Source organism: Salvelinus fontinalis, chromosome 15, assembly GCF_029448725.1.
Source record: "Salvelinus fontinalis isolate EN_2023a chromosome 15, ASM2944872v1, whole genome shotgun sequence".
In the NCBI taxonomy this organism is placed as follows: Eukaryota; Metazoa; Chordata; class Actinopteri; order Salmoniformes; family Salmonidae; genus Salvelinus; species Salvelinus fontinalis.
In genome coordinates this window covers 36,544,120-36,558,327 of record NC_074679.1, presented here as the reverse complement: position 1 = coordinate 36,558,327, position 14,208 = coordinate 36,544,120, and the positions used below count along the sequence as shown (strand labels likewise).

General features: G+C 45.5%; 1 protein-coding gene across 4 annotated transcripts in view; it reads left to right on the top strand.

Moving 5' to 3' along the window:
* The window catches only part of LOC129811880 (disheveled-associated activator of morphogenesis 1-like), an 85,365-nt gene that overhangs the window by 47,422 nt on the left and 23,735 nt on the right, over positions 1 to 14,208 (top strand). For all 4 annotated transcript variants that reach the window (XM_055863589.1, XM_055863586.1, XM_055863588.1 and 1 more), the window contains exons 3-5: positions 8,425 to 8,514; positions 12,762 to 12,833; positions 13,841 to 13,935. In XM_055863589.1, the coding sequence (XP_055719564.1) occupies positions 8,425 to 8,514; positions 12,762 to 12,833; positions 13,841 to 13,935 (257 nt within the window). The remainder of the gene's footprint in view (positions 1 to 8,424; positions 8,515 to 12,761; positions 12,834 to 13,840; positions 13,936 to 14,208) is intronic.

The following is a 14,208-nucleotide window of genomic DNA, read 5'->3' as shown; positions in this document are numbered from 1 at the left end:
ACAGACAGACAGACAGACAGACAGACAGACAGACAGACAGACAGACAGACAGACAGACAGACAGACAGACAGACAGACAGACAGACAGACAGAGCAGTCCTGTATGGCTCAGTTGATAGAGCATGGCGCTTGCAAAGCCAGGATTGCAGGTTAATTTCCTTGGGCCGGCCACCCATATGTAAAATATATGCACACATGACTAAATCACTTCGTATAAAATCATCTACGAAATATAGTGTGTGTGTATAAACTCAGCAAAAAAATAAACGTCCTCACTGTCAACTGCGTTTATTTTCAGCAAACTTCAGGTGTAAATATTTGCATGAACATAACAAGATTCAACAACTGAGACATAAACTGAACAAGTTCCACACATGTGACTAACATAAATGGAATAATGTGTCCCTGAACATATGGGGGGTCAAAATCAAAAGTAACAGTCAGTATCTGGTATGGCCACCAGCTGCATTAAGTACTGCAGTGTATCTCCTCCTCTTGGACTGCACCAGATTTGCCAGTTCTTGATGTGAGATGTTACCCCACTCTTCCACCAAGTCACTTGCAAGTTCCCATACATTTCTTGGGGTAATGGCCCTTGCCCTCACCCTCCGATCCAACAGGTCCCAGACGTGCTCAATGGGATTGAGATCCGGGCTCTTTGCTGGTCATGGCAGAACACTAACATTCCTGTCTTGCAGGAAATCACACACAGAACGAGTGGCATTGTCATGCTGGAGGGTCATGTCAAGATGAGCCTGCAGGAAGAGTACCACATGAGGGAGGAGGATGTCTTCCCTGTAATGCACAGCGTTGAGATTGCCTGCAATGACAACAAGCTCAGTCTGATGATGCTGTGACACACCGCCCCAGACCATGATGGACCCTCCACCCCCAAATTGATCCCGCTCCAGAGTACAGGCGTTGGTGTAACTCTCATTCCTTCGACGATAAATGCAAATCCGACCATCACCCTGGTCAGACAAATCCGCGACTCGTCAGTGATTAGCACTTTTTGCCAGTCCTGTCTGGTCCAGCGACGTTGGGTTTGTGCCCATAGGTGACATTGTTGCCGGTAATGTCTAGTGAGGATCTGCCTTACAACAGGGCTACAAGCCCTCAGTCCAGCCTCTCAGCCTATTGCGGACAGTCTGAGCACTGATGGAGGGATTGTGCGTTCCTGGTGTAACTCAGGCAGTTTGTTGCCATCCTGTACCTGTCCCGCAGGTGTGGTGTTCGGATGTACCGATCGTGTGTAGGTTTTTTTTACACGTGGTCTGCCACTGCGAGGACGATCAGCTGTCCATCCTGTCTCCCTGTAGCGCTGTCTTAGGTGTCTTACAGTACAGACATTGCAATTTATTGTCCTTGACACATCTGCAGTCCTCATACCTCCTTGCAGCATGCCTAAGGCACGTTCACGCAGATGAGCAGGGACCCTGGGCATCTTTCTTTTGGTGTTTTTCAGAGTCAGTAGAAAGGCCTCTAGTGTCCTAAGTTTTCATAACTGTGACCTTAATTGCCTACCATCTGTAAGCTGTTAGTGTCTTAACGAACGTTCCACAGGTGCATGTTCATTAATTGTTTATGGTTCATTGAACAAGCATGGGAAACAGTGTTTAAACCCTTTACAATGAAGATCTGTGACGTTATTTGGATTTTTACGAATTATCTTTGAAAGACAGGGTCCTGAAAAAGGGACGTTTCTTTTTTTTTGCTGTGTGTGTGTACACACTACCGTTCAAAAGTTTGGGGTCACCTTGAAATGTCCTTGTTTTTGAAAGAAAATTCACATTTTTTTGTCCATTTTAAAATAACGTCAAATCGATCAGAAATATAGTGGAGACATTGTTAATGTTGTAAATGAGTATTGTAGCTGGAAACGACAGATTTGTAATGGAGTATCTACAAAGGCGTACAGAGGCCCATTTATCAGCAACTATCACTCCTGTGTTCCAATGCCACGTTGTGTTAGCTAATCCAAGTTGATCATTTTAAAAGGCGAATTGATCATTAGAAAACTCTTTTGCAATTATGTTAGCACAGCTGAAAACTGTTGTTCTGATTAAAGAATCAATAAAACTGGCCTTCTTTAGACTAGTTGAGTATCTGGAGCATCAGCATTTGTGGGTTCGATTACAGGCTCAAAATGGTCAGAACTTTCTTCTGAAACTTCTCAGTTTATTCTTGTTCTGAGAAATGACGGCTATTCCAAACTAGACACTCTAATGTACTTGTCCTCTTGCTCAGTTGTGCACTGGGGCCTCCCACTCCTCTCTCTATTCTGGTTATAGCCAGTTTGCGCTGTTCTGTGAAGGGAGTAGTATGGACAAAAAATATACTTTTCTTTCAAAAACAAGGACATTTCTAAGTGACCTGTAACTTTCGAACTGTTGTGTGTGTGTGTGTGTGTGTGCGCACTGAGTATACTAAACATTAGGAACACCTTCCTAGTATTGAGTTGCGCCCTAGTCTATGAGCCTAATTAGGGCATGGGTGGGCCTTGGAGAGCATACGCTCACCCACTTGGGAGGCAGCCCCACCAACAGGGGAGCCAGACCCAGCCAATCAGAATGGGTTTTTCCCCACAAAGGGGTTTTATTACAGACAGAAATAAGTTTCATCAGCTGTCTGGGTGGCTGGTCTCAGATGACCCCATAAGTGAATAAGCCGGATGTGGAGGTCATGGTCTTGCGTGGTTACACGTGTTCTGCGATTTGTGAGGCCGGTTTGACGTACTGACAAATTCTCTAAAATGACATTGTAGGTCATGGTAGAGAAATGAAAATGTAATTCTCGGGCAACAGCTCTGGTGGATATTCTTTCAGTCACTATGCCAATTGCACGCTCCCTCAACTTGAGATGTATGTGGCATTGTGTGACAAAACGGCACATTTTTGAGTGGCCTTTTATTGTCCCCAGCACAAGTTGCACATGTGTAATGATCATGCTGTTTAATCAGCTATGCCTCCCCTGTCAAGTGGATGGATTTTAATTGCAATGGACACATGCTCACTAACAGTGATATAAAAAAAAAAGTACACAAAATTTGAGAGAAAAGTGCTTTTTGTGCGTATGGAACATTTGTGGTGTTTTTATTTCAGCTCTTGAAAAATGGGACCAAATATACAGTTCATTCGTAAAGTATTCAGACCACTTTTCTTTTCCCACATTTTGTGACGTCAGTCTTATTCTAAAATGTATTGTGGCGTACAGAAGGTCAGCCACCAGGGGGAGACTCGTCGAGGCCTGGTGACAGACGGCGTATACGTCACGATGCGATGACCATCTGCTGGACGTGCCAGGTCTCGACGGGCTCTCCGGCCAGGACTAATTGGGGCTGATTGGGGATTGGTGTGTAATTTGGCCGCCTCTCATTCCAGTTCTCTGCTGCCAATGACTGGAACGAACTACAAAAATCTCTGAAATTGGAAACACTTATCTCCCTCACTAGCTTTAAGCACCAGCTGTCAGAGCAGCTCATAGATTACTGCACCTGTACATAGCCTATCTATAATTTAGCCCAAACAACTACCTCTTTACCTACTGTATTCATTTATTTATTTTTGCTCCTTTGCACCCCATTATTTCTATCTCTACTTTGCACTTTCTTCCACTGCAAACCAACCATTCCAGTGTTTTTTTTTTTACTTGCTATATTGTATTTACTTCGCCACCATGGCCTTTTTATATTTTTATTTATTTTTATATATATTTTGTTTGCCTTCACCTCCCTTATCTCACCTCACTTGCTGTCATTGTATATAGACTTATTTTTTCACTGTATTATTGACTGTATGTTTGTTCTACTACATGTGTAACTATGTGTTGTTGTATGTATCGAACTGCTTTGCTTTATCTTGGCCAGGTCGCAATTGTAAATGAGAACGTGTTCTCAATTTGCCTACCTGGTTAAATAAAGGTGAAATAAAAAATAAATAAAAAATCAAAGGCTGATTGCTCACCAGCTGTACAAGTCCCATTAAGCTGCCAGAAGGGCAGCACACAAGGGAGAGACTTGGGGAGAGAAGGACTCCCGTATAGTTGGGGACGGTACCAGAGGTAACAGGAGGAAGTTCAGTTTTGATCCCCACAGGCTACAGCTAGACCCGGAGCCCAGAAGACGGTATCCCGCAGAGGGTCTCTTGGGGGAGACCTTTTCTTTTGGCCGATTATTTTAATAAACACCTTTGAAACTGAGCTAATCCTGCTCTTTGTGTCTGATCTGTGTAAACGTTTTGACCCAACCCCCTGCGGGCAATCTGACAACGTGGTCAGATCAGGGTTGACTTTTACTCAGCATGGACGAGTTGATAGCTCAGTTCATCCGGGCCCAACAAGCCCAGCAGGCGGTTCAGGAACGAACGCTGGAGGAACAGCGGCTACAAACGTCCACCTCATTGAGGAAATCAGGAAGTTACAAGGAGGAGCGTCTACTGAATCACATTCAAACCCATTTTTAATCAAGCTAACAGAAGATGACGACATCGAAACCTACCTCTGTACGTTTGAACGGACAGCGCTATGGGAAGGATGGCCTAGGCAGAAGTGGGCCAGTCTCTCGGGGAAATGCCCAAAAGGCATATTGGGACCTGAACGATGAACAGGTGGCTAACTACTACAGACTCAAACGGGGAGATACTCAGCCGCTACGGGTACAGCCTGGCCCATCGGGCTCAGCTATTCCACAACTAGAGTTTTGCAGCCGACGCATCCCTCCCGAGTCCAGATGAACGACCTACTACGCGTCACCAGGGGATGGCTCCTAACCGACGTACCCACCCTCTCCATCCTAGACAAAGTGGTCCTGGATCGCTTCCTACGGGCACTACCCCACGACATGAAGAGGGCAGCGAGTCTATGCGCGCCCCAGACCTTGGAGGGCCTCCTGGAAGCAGTGGAGACGCATCAGAACACTCAGGCTCTGCTGAGTGGTAGCCGGGCGGAGTCGGCGACCCATTCAAGAAGTCGGAAGGACAGCCCCACTGCTGGGTACCCTGAACCAACAGTCGGCAGGGCCAAAGGACCGCAAACCCTTGTAGAGACGGCTGGGGTAGAGCCGACACGCCACCGACGACCCCAGGTAGTTGGAGACCAAAGGAGTTTTGAGTGTGGCACCCATGTGCACATGGCCTGGAATTTCCCGGCTTGAGAGGAGTCGATGCCATCTGCAAGTCCCAGAAGCGAGGCGAGTCACGCAGTGAACTACGTCACCTCCTGTTGGGCACACCACGAATCAACTGAACCCATGGTCCCGGTGAAGGTTAACGGACACAACACGGAAGCTCTATTAGACTCCGGAAGTATGGTTACCCTTGTAACCACGAGCCTGCTGAACCAGGAGACCGAATGGAGTAGGGAGATGTCCATTTGCTGTGTTCACGGGGACACAAAGCGATATCCAACCGTATGGGCCAACATTGTGATGCCACAAGGGAACTGCCAGATTATGGTGGGTGCAGTACCAGAGTTGCCGGTACCTCTCATAGTGGGACGAGATTGCCCACTGTTCGCGGCCCTGTGGGGGCACGAGCTGAGGAAGAAGGTACGAGCCGTAAGAAGATAAGAGTGAGGACGACCCATCGCCTGTGTGGCCCGGAAGCAAACGGTTGACCAACCTGCATCTACGGGTCCGGAGTCAGTCGGAGGGGGTCCCCCCCCCCCCCCGGGAACCACGGGAGGAAGAGCCTCCCCCTTCTTGATTTCGAGGGGCCAGTCGAGACACCCCCTGGGGGCCAACTGAGAGGACAATTCGGGACGGCCCAGTGGGAGGACCCTAACTTGAAATCTGCCGCAGCCCAAGTGATAGCGGTGGATGGACAGCTACTTCTGGGGGTGAGTGACAGGCAATACCCCCATTTCCAAATCAAGAATAACCTTTTGTATCAGGTGTCGCGCCAACAGGGGGAACTTCGAGAGGTATTGTTGCTTCCCCGACGGTACGTGGGAACTGTTCTTCAGCTGGCCCACATCCACCTGTTGGGGGCGCACCTGGGAATGGAGAAGACCCGGGAACGGATCGCCGCCCAGTTCCACTGGCCCGGGATGAGGAGGGCCGTGGAAAACTACTGTTACAGCTGCCCGGAGTGTCAAATGACTGCCCCAAAGGCACACTTCCGAAACACACTGGTCCCCCTACTGATCATCGGGGTGCCCTTTGAACGCATCGCCATGGACATAGTGGGACCCCTGGTAAAAACAGCATGAGGACACCGGTACATCCTGGTAATTGTAGACTATGCCACCCGGTATCCCGAGGCCATTCCCCTACGTGCGGCGGTGTCCAAGGGAATCGCTCTGGAGCTGTTAAAACCTCTTTAGCCGGGTGGGCATCCTGAACGAGATCCTGACAGACCAAGGTACTGAGTTTATGACCCACCTAATGAAAGATTTGTGTGCTCTCCTGCAGATCAAGCAGATCCAAACCTCCGTCTTTCACCCACAGACGGATGGGCTCATCAGGGCGGTTGAATAAAACTCTCAAACAAAATGCTGTGGAAGGTCATTGAGCAGGGCGGGAAGAACTGGGACCAGCAACTACCCCACCTAAATCTTCTCAATCTGAGAAGTACCCCAGTCCTCCATGGGGTTTTCCCCTTTCGAACTCCTCTACAGGAGGAGGCCACGCGGCCTATTGGACCTCGCCAAGAAGGTGTGGGAAGCCCAACCGACCCCCTTATGCAGCGTGGTAGAGCACGTGGAGATGATGAGGGAGCGGATGACACCCATATGGCCAGTCGTGAGGGAACATATGGAGAAGGCCCAACGCGCCCAGGTCTACAATCGGGGACCCCAGCCCTGAGAATTCCAGGTGGGAGACAGGGTGTTGGTCTTAATCCCCACGGCCGAAAGTAAGTTCCTAGCAATATGGCACGGGCCCTACGAGGTGATTGAGAAGCTGGGAACTGTCAATTACCGCGTACGGCAACCCGGGAGACGGAAACCTCAACAGGTTTACCACGTGAACCTGTTGAAGAAATGGCACGAGAGGACAGCCTTGGCCGTGTTATGGTCGGGATGCCAACAGGATGCCAACAGTACCAGTGGTGGTCCCGAGCAATGAGGACCTCGACCCGGCCCAGAAGCAAGAGCTCAGGGAGCTCGTCGATCGGAACATGGCGGTGTTCTCCGAGAAGCCAGGCCGCATGACCCTCATTGAACACCACATCCGTACCCGGCCCGGGGAAATGGCCATATCGGATTCCGGAGGCCCGAAGGAAGGCCGTGAAACAGGAAGTGGAGGTTATGCTGAGGATGGGGGTCATTGAAGAGTCTCACAGTGCATGGTGCAGCCCCATCGTGTTGGTGCCCATGGTAGCCTGTGCTTCTGTAATGATTTCCGCGGTGTGAATGGCATAAGCTTGTTCGACGCCTACCCCATGCCGAGGGTGGATGAGCTCATCGACCGCTTGGGAAAGGCCCGGTACATCAGCACCCTTGACCTGACCAAAGGATATTGGCATGTACCGTTGGCAGCCTCCTCCCGGGAGAAGACGGCGTTTTCGACACCAGACGGATTGCATCAGTACTGTCCATATTTGAGATTTTTGGTTCCAACCGCCCTGTCTTTGTGAGACGCAGAGTAGGTGAGCTGATGATCTCCGCAGTTGTATTTCCCACCGTGAAGCATGGAGGAGGTGGTGGGATGGTGTGGGGGTGCTTTGCTGGTGACACTGTGATTTGTTTAGAATTCAAGGCACACTTAACCAGCATGGCTACCACAGCACTCTGCAGTGATACGCCGTCCCATCTGGTTTGCGCTTATTGGGAAGATGTTTTTATTTTTCAACAGGACAATGACCCAACAGACCTCCAGGCTATGTAAGGGCTATTTGACTAAGAAGGAGAGTGATGCTCCAATGCTGCATCAGATGACCTGGCTTCCACAATCCCCCGACCTCCACAATCCCCCGACCTCAACCATTTGAAATGGTTTGGGTTGAGTTGGACTGCAGAGTTAAGGAAAAGCAGCTAATAAGTGCTCAGCATATGTGGGAACCCCTTCAAGATGAAGCTGGTTGAGAGAATGCGTGTGCAAAGCTGTCATCAAGGCAAAGGGTGGCTACTTTGAATAATCTAAAATATATTTTGATTTGTTTAACACTTTTTTTGGTTACTACATGATTACATATGTGTTATTCCATAGTTTTGATGTCTTCACTATTATTGTATAATTTGATCAATCTACTTCCCATCTTACTCACAAAACCAGTTTGAAGTCAGAAAGCGAAAAATATATATATTTAGAGAAATCACAATGCCAAGATCATTCAAAAACACTATCAGCTTAAAATGATCGTAATACAGGTTTCACATCGATCAAGAAATATTTAATAGTCCCTCTTACCGCAGGTTCATGACAGTGTCAGGCACAGAGATGCCTAATAACCCTATAACACAGTACTATGTTCCTCTTTCACCTTGCAGGATGAGCTGGATCTGTCAGGGAAACACCGGGAAGTCATGTTTGCCCTGCCAGCTGAGAAGAAATGGCAGATGTACTGTAGCAAGAAGAAGGTAAGTTTAAGGCCACTTGACTAGTAGTTAGTATTAATGTAACCTCATGTGTTTTGTTTCTGTTTGTATTGTGTCCGCGTGTGAGAGAGAGTGTGTGTGCATCTCTCTTGCTCTCTGTGTATGTTAGCTACAGTATCCAGAGGGAATGTCTGCTGAGTGCTGCTAGTGTGTGGGAAATATTTTCAATTGAAACAAATGAGAGCGGGAGGGACTCAACACAAGCCCCCCCCTTCCCCTTCCAATCCCCACCTCCGTGCCCTTGCCCCAATTCCGTTGAGTCAACACATCAAAGCCCTCCCCTAGTGTTGCAGCACTCTAATAGGAAATTAACCCTAACGTTGGAGTTGTGCTGTTACTCATTAATGGATTGGATACATTTCCTGGAAGGACGTTCTCATCTGTCCTGGCCGACTATAGCTGATAAATATGTGAATACAGAATCCTGGCTGTCTTGCCAGATTAAAGTGCACACTGAGGTCCAGCCTGAATTTAAAATGGTGAGAAAAAAAATAATTTAATCCAATCTATACCCAATAATAACAAAGTAAAAACATGTTTTTAGAAATTGCAAATGTGCTGAAAATGAAATACAGAAATATCTAATTTGCGTAAGTACTCACACTCCTGAGTCAATACATGTTAGAATCATCTTTAGCATCGATTTAAAGCGATGAGTCTTCCTGGGTAAGTCTCTAAGAGCTTTCAACACCTGGATTGTACAATATTTGCACATTATTCTTTTAAAAAAATCTTCAAGTTCTAAACTGTAACTAGGCCACCAAGATGTTGTCTTGGTAAGCAACTCCAGTGTATATTTGGCCTTGTGTTTTAAGTAATTGTCCTGATGGAAGTTGAATTAATCTCCCAGTGTCTGGTGTAAAGCAGACAGAACCAGATTTTGCCTGTTTGCTCTATTTTGTTTATTTTTATCCCCAAAAACTCCCTAGTTTTTATACCCTTAACATGATGCAGCCACCACCATGCTTGAAAATATGAAGAGTGGTACTCAGTGACGTGTTGTGTTGGATTCAGGATATGAAGTTCATTTTTTTGCCACATTTTTTGCAGTTTTACTTTAGTGCCTTATTGAAAACAGGATGCATGTTTTGGAATATTTTTATTCTGTCATTTAGGTTGGTATTGTGGAGTAAGTACAATGTTGTTGATCCATCCTCAGTTTTCTCTTATCACAGCCATTAAACTCTGTAACTGTTTTAAAGTCACCATTGGCCTCATGAATCAATCCCTGAGCAGTTTCCTTTTTCTCTGGAAACTGAGTTAGGAAGGAGGCCTGTAGTTTATAGTGACTGGGTGTATTGATACACCATCCAGTGTAATTAATTATGGTCAAGGGGATATTCAGTGTCTGCTTTTCTTTTTACCCATCTACCAATAGGTGCCCTTCTTTACGAGGCATTGGAAAACCTCCCTGGTCTTTGTGGTTGAATCTGTGTTTTGAAATTCACTGCTCGATTGAGGGACCTTACAAATACAATTGTATGTGTGGGGTACAGAGATGAGGGAGTCCATTCAACTTATTATGTGACTTGTTAAGCACATTTTTACTCCTGAACTTATTTAGGCTTGCCATAACGAACAGATTTAATACTTATTGACAGCTTTTCATATATTTTTTATTTGTAAAAATTTCTCCAAACATAATTCCACTTTGACATCATGGGGTTTTGTGTAGGCCAGTGACACAATATCTCTATTTAATCCATTTTAAATTCAGGCTGTAACACAACTACATTTTGAAAAAGTAAAGGTGTGAATACTTTATGAAGGCACCGTAAACTAGAGGGTTTTATCTAGAGAGGCGTTACATGGAATTGACTTAATAAAGGAGAGGGTTTGACTGAATGTGAGTTCCCCCTGGTCTGTAACAGCTCTGTAAGTGGTTGGTTTTTGTTGTCTGGCATGTCCTGCACTGTAAGATCTCGTTAAGAGAGAGTGCTGCCATAGAAACACCAATGCAGCTGCTGTCTGTTGATCAGTAGGCAGCTTTCTTCTCAATGGTGGGCGCTGAGTGGCATGGCCAGTAGCCAATAGCAGGTGCAGGGCCCTCTGAGCCCAGGTAGCTTATACACTTCCTGTTTTTTACATTCCATTTCCTGTCCAGCTTACGCTCTCTCATTGTTCCATTACCGGGGTCAACGTCTTGTCTCATTAACTGTGTGGAGCTCACCTTGTCTGGGATCCAAATTGAACACTGCTCTGTTTTTCACTATTGTTGATCAGACTAGTGAAATTAAGCAATATTCAGTTGGGATTCCAGGGTAGATCTCATCGTCAGTTGGCCGGAACCTTCCAGCCATGATAACTGCCAAGGTGGTCAATGTGGGGTAGCAAGTGCTCTGTGTGCGCTGTGTTCGCTGTGATGCCTTACTGACCTACAAAGCGAGCTCCAAGCTTACCAGTCTTCCAGTAAGTACTGGGAGATATAGCAGCACAGTGCTACATTTCCCAAGTGGTCACTACTACTGTCCTCATTTCTGTTGACCCACTCCTTAAGTCATCCGCATGCTTCTCAGCTGAAATATTTCAGAAGAATTTGTGCATATATTATAACTCCATTTTGTGATGTTTTTGACTTCGGTGAGGTTTTTTTTCAGCTTTTCGGGCACACTTTTTTCTGGAGGCAAGCCCAAATTCTGAGCCAAAGTCTACGTACCTTAATCTGTGATTAGACAACAGTAGGGATTCTTCAATAAAGTTTTCATGCACAATTGTTTTCTTTGAGAAATACTGCACCAAACATCGTAGATGTAAAATTGCACCACTAAGATCTCATCGGCAAAAACATCAAAATGAAAGACCGATTTCTTGAGTTATCTTGGATTAATACCGACTGTTTTGAGGAAGTGTATACTGGCTACGGCATCTCAAAATGGACAAACAGTACTATTTCCGCTTTTTTCTTGTTTTTCAAGCGAAGGTCTTTTAAGAGAGTATGCAAGCACTCTCGTTCTGTGTGGCTGGTTGAGTACGGCTAGGCACCAACCAAACTGAAGCATACTTTTTTTTAATAAAGATCTACTAAACCCAACTATTTTAATAAATTCTGCTGTCTGAAATATAGCCATCTTTGAAATATAACCTGGTTTCATCCTTATCTCATTGCTCATGTGATGAGGATGGATGGGAATCTGGGTAACTAATACCTCATCAGGGAGAGAGGGGGAGTGCTCCAGCTCCTTTGTTTTCACAGATTTATAGACCCCTTTAATGGGATATTGTGTTGACCATTGCTAAGCCTGTTACAAAAGCCACACACTCCTTTCACTAGCCCAGTCTTTGGTGTGCTAGTGTTAGTGTTTGGCTTTTTAGTCTGGGAAGCTTTGGGAAGTGTGGGTGGGCAGCTCACCCAGTAACACCTTAAATCTGCTTAACCTAACCACTCCCGTGGGGACCCAATAAAGGCTTCAATTATGAGTTGCTAGGGGACTGGACAGTATACGCAACTAGGACACTGAACAGGAAGAAAGAATGAATAGAATCATTTCTCTTTTGAAATGATTGTGGAAGAATATTTGAAAGAACTTGTGCATTGAATGCTGGGCTTGATCCTGGTCAGTGTTGGCCAAACGTACGCTGTGATTTAAAGAGGAACAGTAGCAGATTATATCCTAAACATAGAAAATTACCCAATTGCAGTAAATGTACGATGGCATTATTTCAGATCATTAACCTTTATACAATACAAATACTACCATCTGTTGAGAACCCGTAACTAAGGAGGGAAAAGGCATGTACTGGACATTACTCTAGACTGTTCATGCTCAGCCAAAACCTAAGACAAAATGGACGACTTGAGCCTGCGATACACAGGGGATTTATAAGAATCCCTGAGATTAGGCTGCACAGCAACCTTATACATTGTGTGAGACTGAGAGCCAGGTGAGAACCAGAGAGTACATATCTGGTGTGGTTGTTATGATCCCAAAGGGAGACTAGGCTGGAAATTAATGAGGGCAGTCCAGCTCACACACTCCACTGTCACTGGAAGAAGTTGAGCAGCAATTACACGCTAGTGGGTCAGGTTATATAGGGGTCATAAGGCCTTGGAGGTATTCTCTGTTCTCAGGCTATGCACTACTTTTCAATACAGGGTTTGGGTTTTGTCTGGATAATGATATGATGACATGATGGTCAAGGGAAATATATTAAAAGTTTATGTGGTGTGGAAGGAATGTGTGTGTGTGTGTTTTATGTAACCCTTTGTCTGTCTGTCTTTTCCGTTTCAGGAGGGAGAAGAGAGCAAGGGTGCGACTAGCTGGCCAGAGTTCTATATCGACCAGTTGAATTCCATGGCTGCTGTAAGTATCCTTCTCCCCTCATCAAATACCCAACCTGTACTTGGCAAATATAGCTAACATTGCAGATGCAAAACAATAACACACAACAACCAACCATGCAGACATGCTGTAGTGTAGACAGAGCCATGTGATTTTGGTGTTGCACTAGCCACTATATAGAGTAGACCCTCTATTTTATGGGTATCTCTCCTTGTAAAAGCTTATGGTTTGATGCTAAATCTGTGGAAAATTTGAGTAAAACAAATAGATTTTACCCACTAATTTATAGTTTTGCCTGGAGGGTGGGGTGGGGGGGGGGGGGGTCTGTGTGTGTCTCTGATAATGCTACGTATTTCTCACATATGTAAATAACTGTGAAACCCTCACAGTTTATATTAGGCAAATCTCCAGTATAATAATGACCTTTTATTTAACCTGGTAAGTTTTTGAGAACATATATTTTTAAAATTATGAGCTGAAAAGGCTTGTCCACCTGAACATGCACTATTTGACAAGCTGATGACTTTAATCTATGGTCCCTTAATGGGATCTCACACCCTGGAGTTGTGTGTTAAATCTCCACATACTTCCTCTGGTTTGGAGGTAGTAGTCCTGGGGGGGATCCCTATAGGCTAATTTAGGATGTTTTCACAGGGCAGTGGAGTTACAGTAGCACTAGGGCTGGCAGGTGTGAGATTCTGGTTGGATCCCTAACTTCTAACTGTTACCACAGGGTGTAGCCTGCTCCAGACCAAGTAAAGGAAATTACTTCCAGTCATGTATCAGTGAAGGAGCTGCTGGTGGTCTGCTGGGATAATAGGATAGGAGCTGCCTGCTGGTGGTCTACAGCCAGGGATAGTAGCTTACTGAGCAGGTTCCTTCCCAGCACTGTGAATCATAGGTCTGGTGGTCAAAGTTCTTATGGCCTGGAAAAAACAGAACCATAACGTTCCTAGAACAGAGCCTTGAAGGACACCATTTTGAGTTTTAGTGAGCACATTGTCATTGAGTCGTCTTGTCATCACCAGAGGAAGACCCTTATTGCTTTGGAAATGGAGGATGAGGAAGAGAGGAACAAGACCATAGAGAGCTTAAAGACAGCTCTAAGGACACAACCCATGAGGTAAACCAGTGACATTCACACACTCACGCTCCGTTTAATGCTTACTTGTTCTCGTATGCATGCATTCAATTATGATGTGTCCTATGTATGTGTTTGTGAAACCGAAGGCTGAAATTGAAGAATTGGATAGCCTTAGATCACATGAGATCAAGTTTCCTTTTCTTTAATGAGATATTAGTTATGACTTATGCTCGAAATAGAATATGAGTTTAAGTCATAACAGATTTTGGCCGAGAGTGATTTAGTGAGTCTGCTATTTTCACAAAGTAGGTT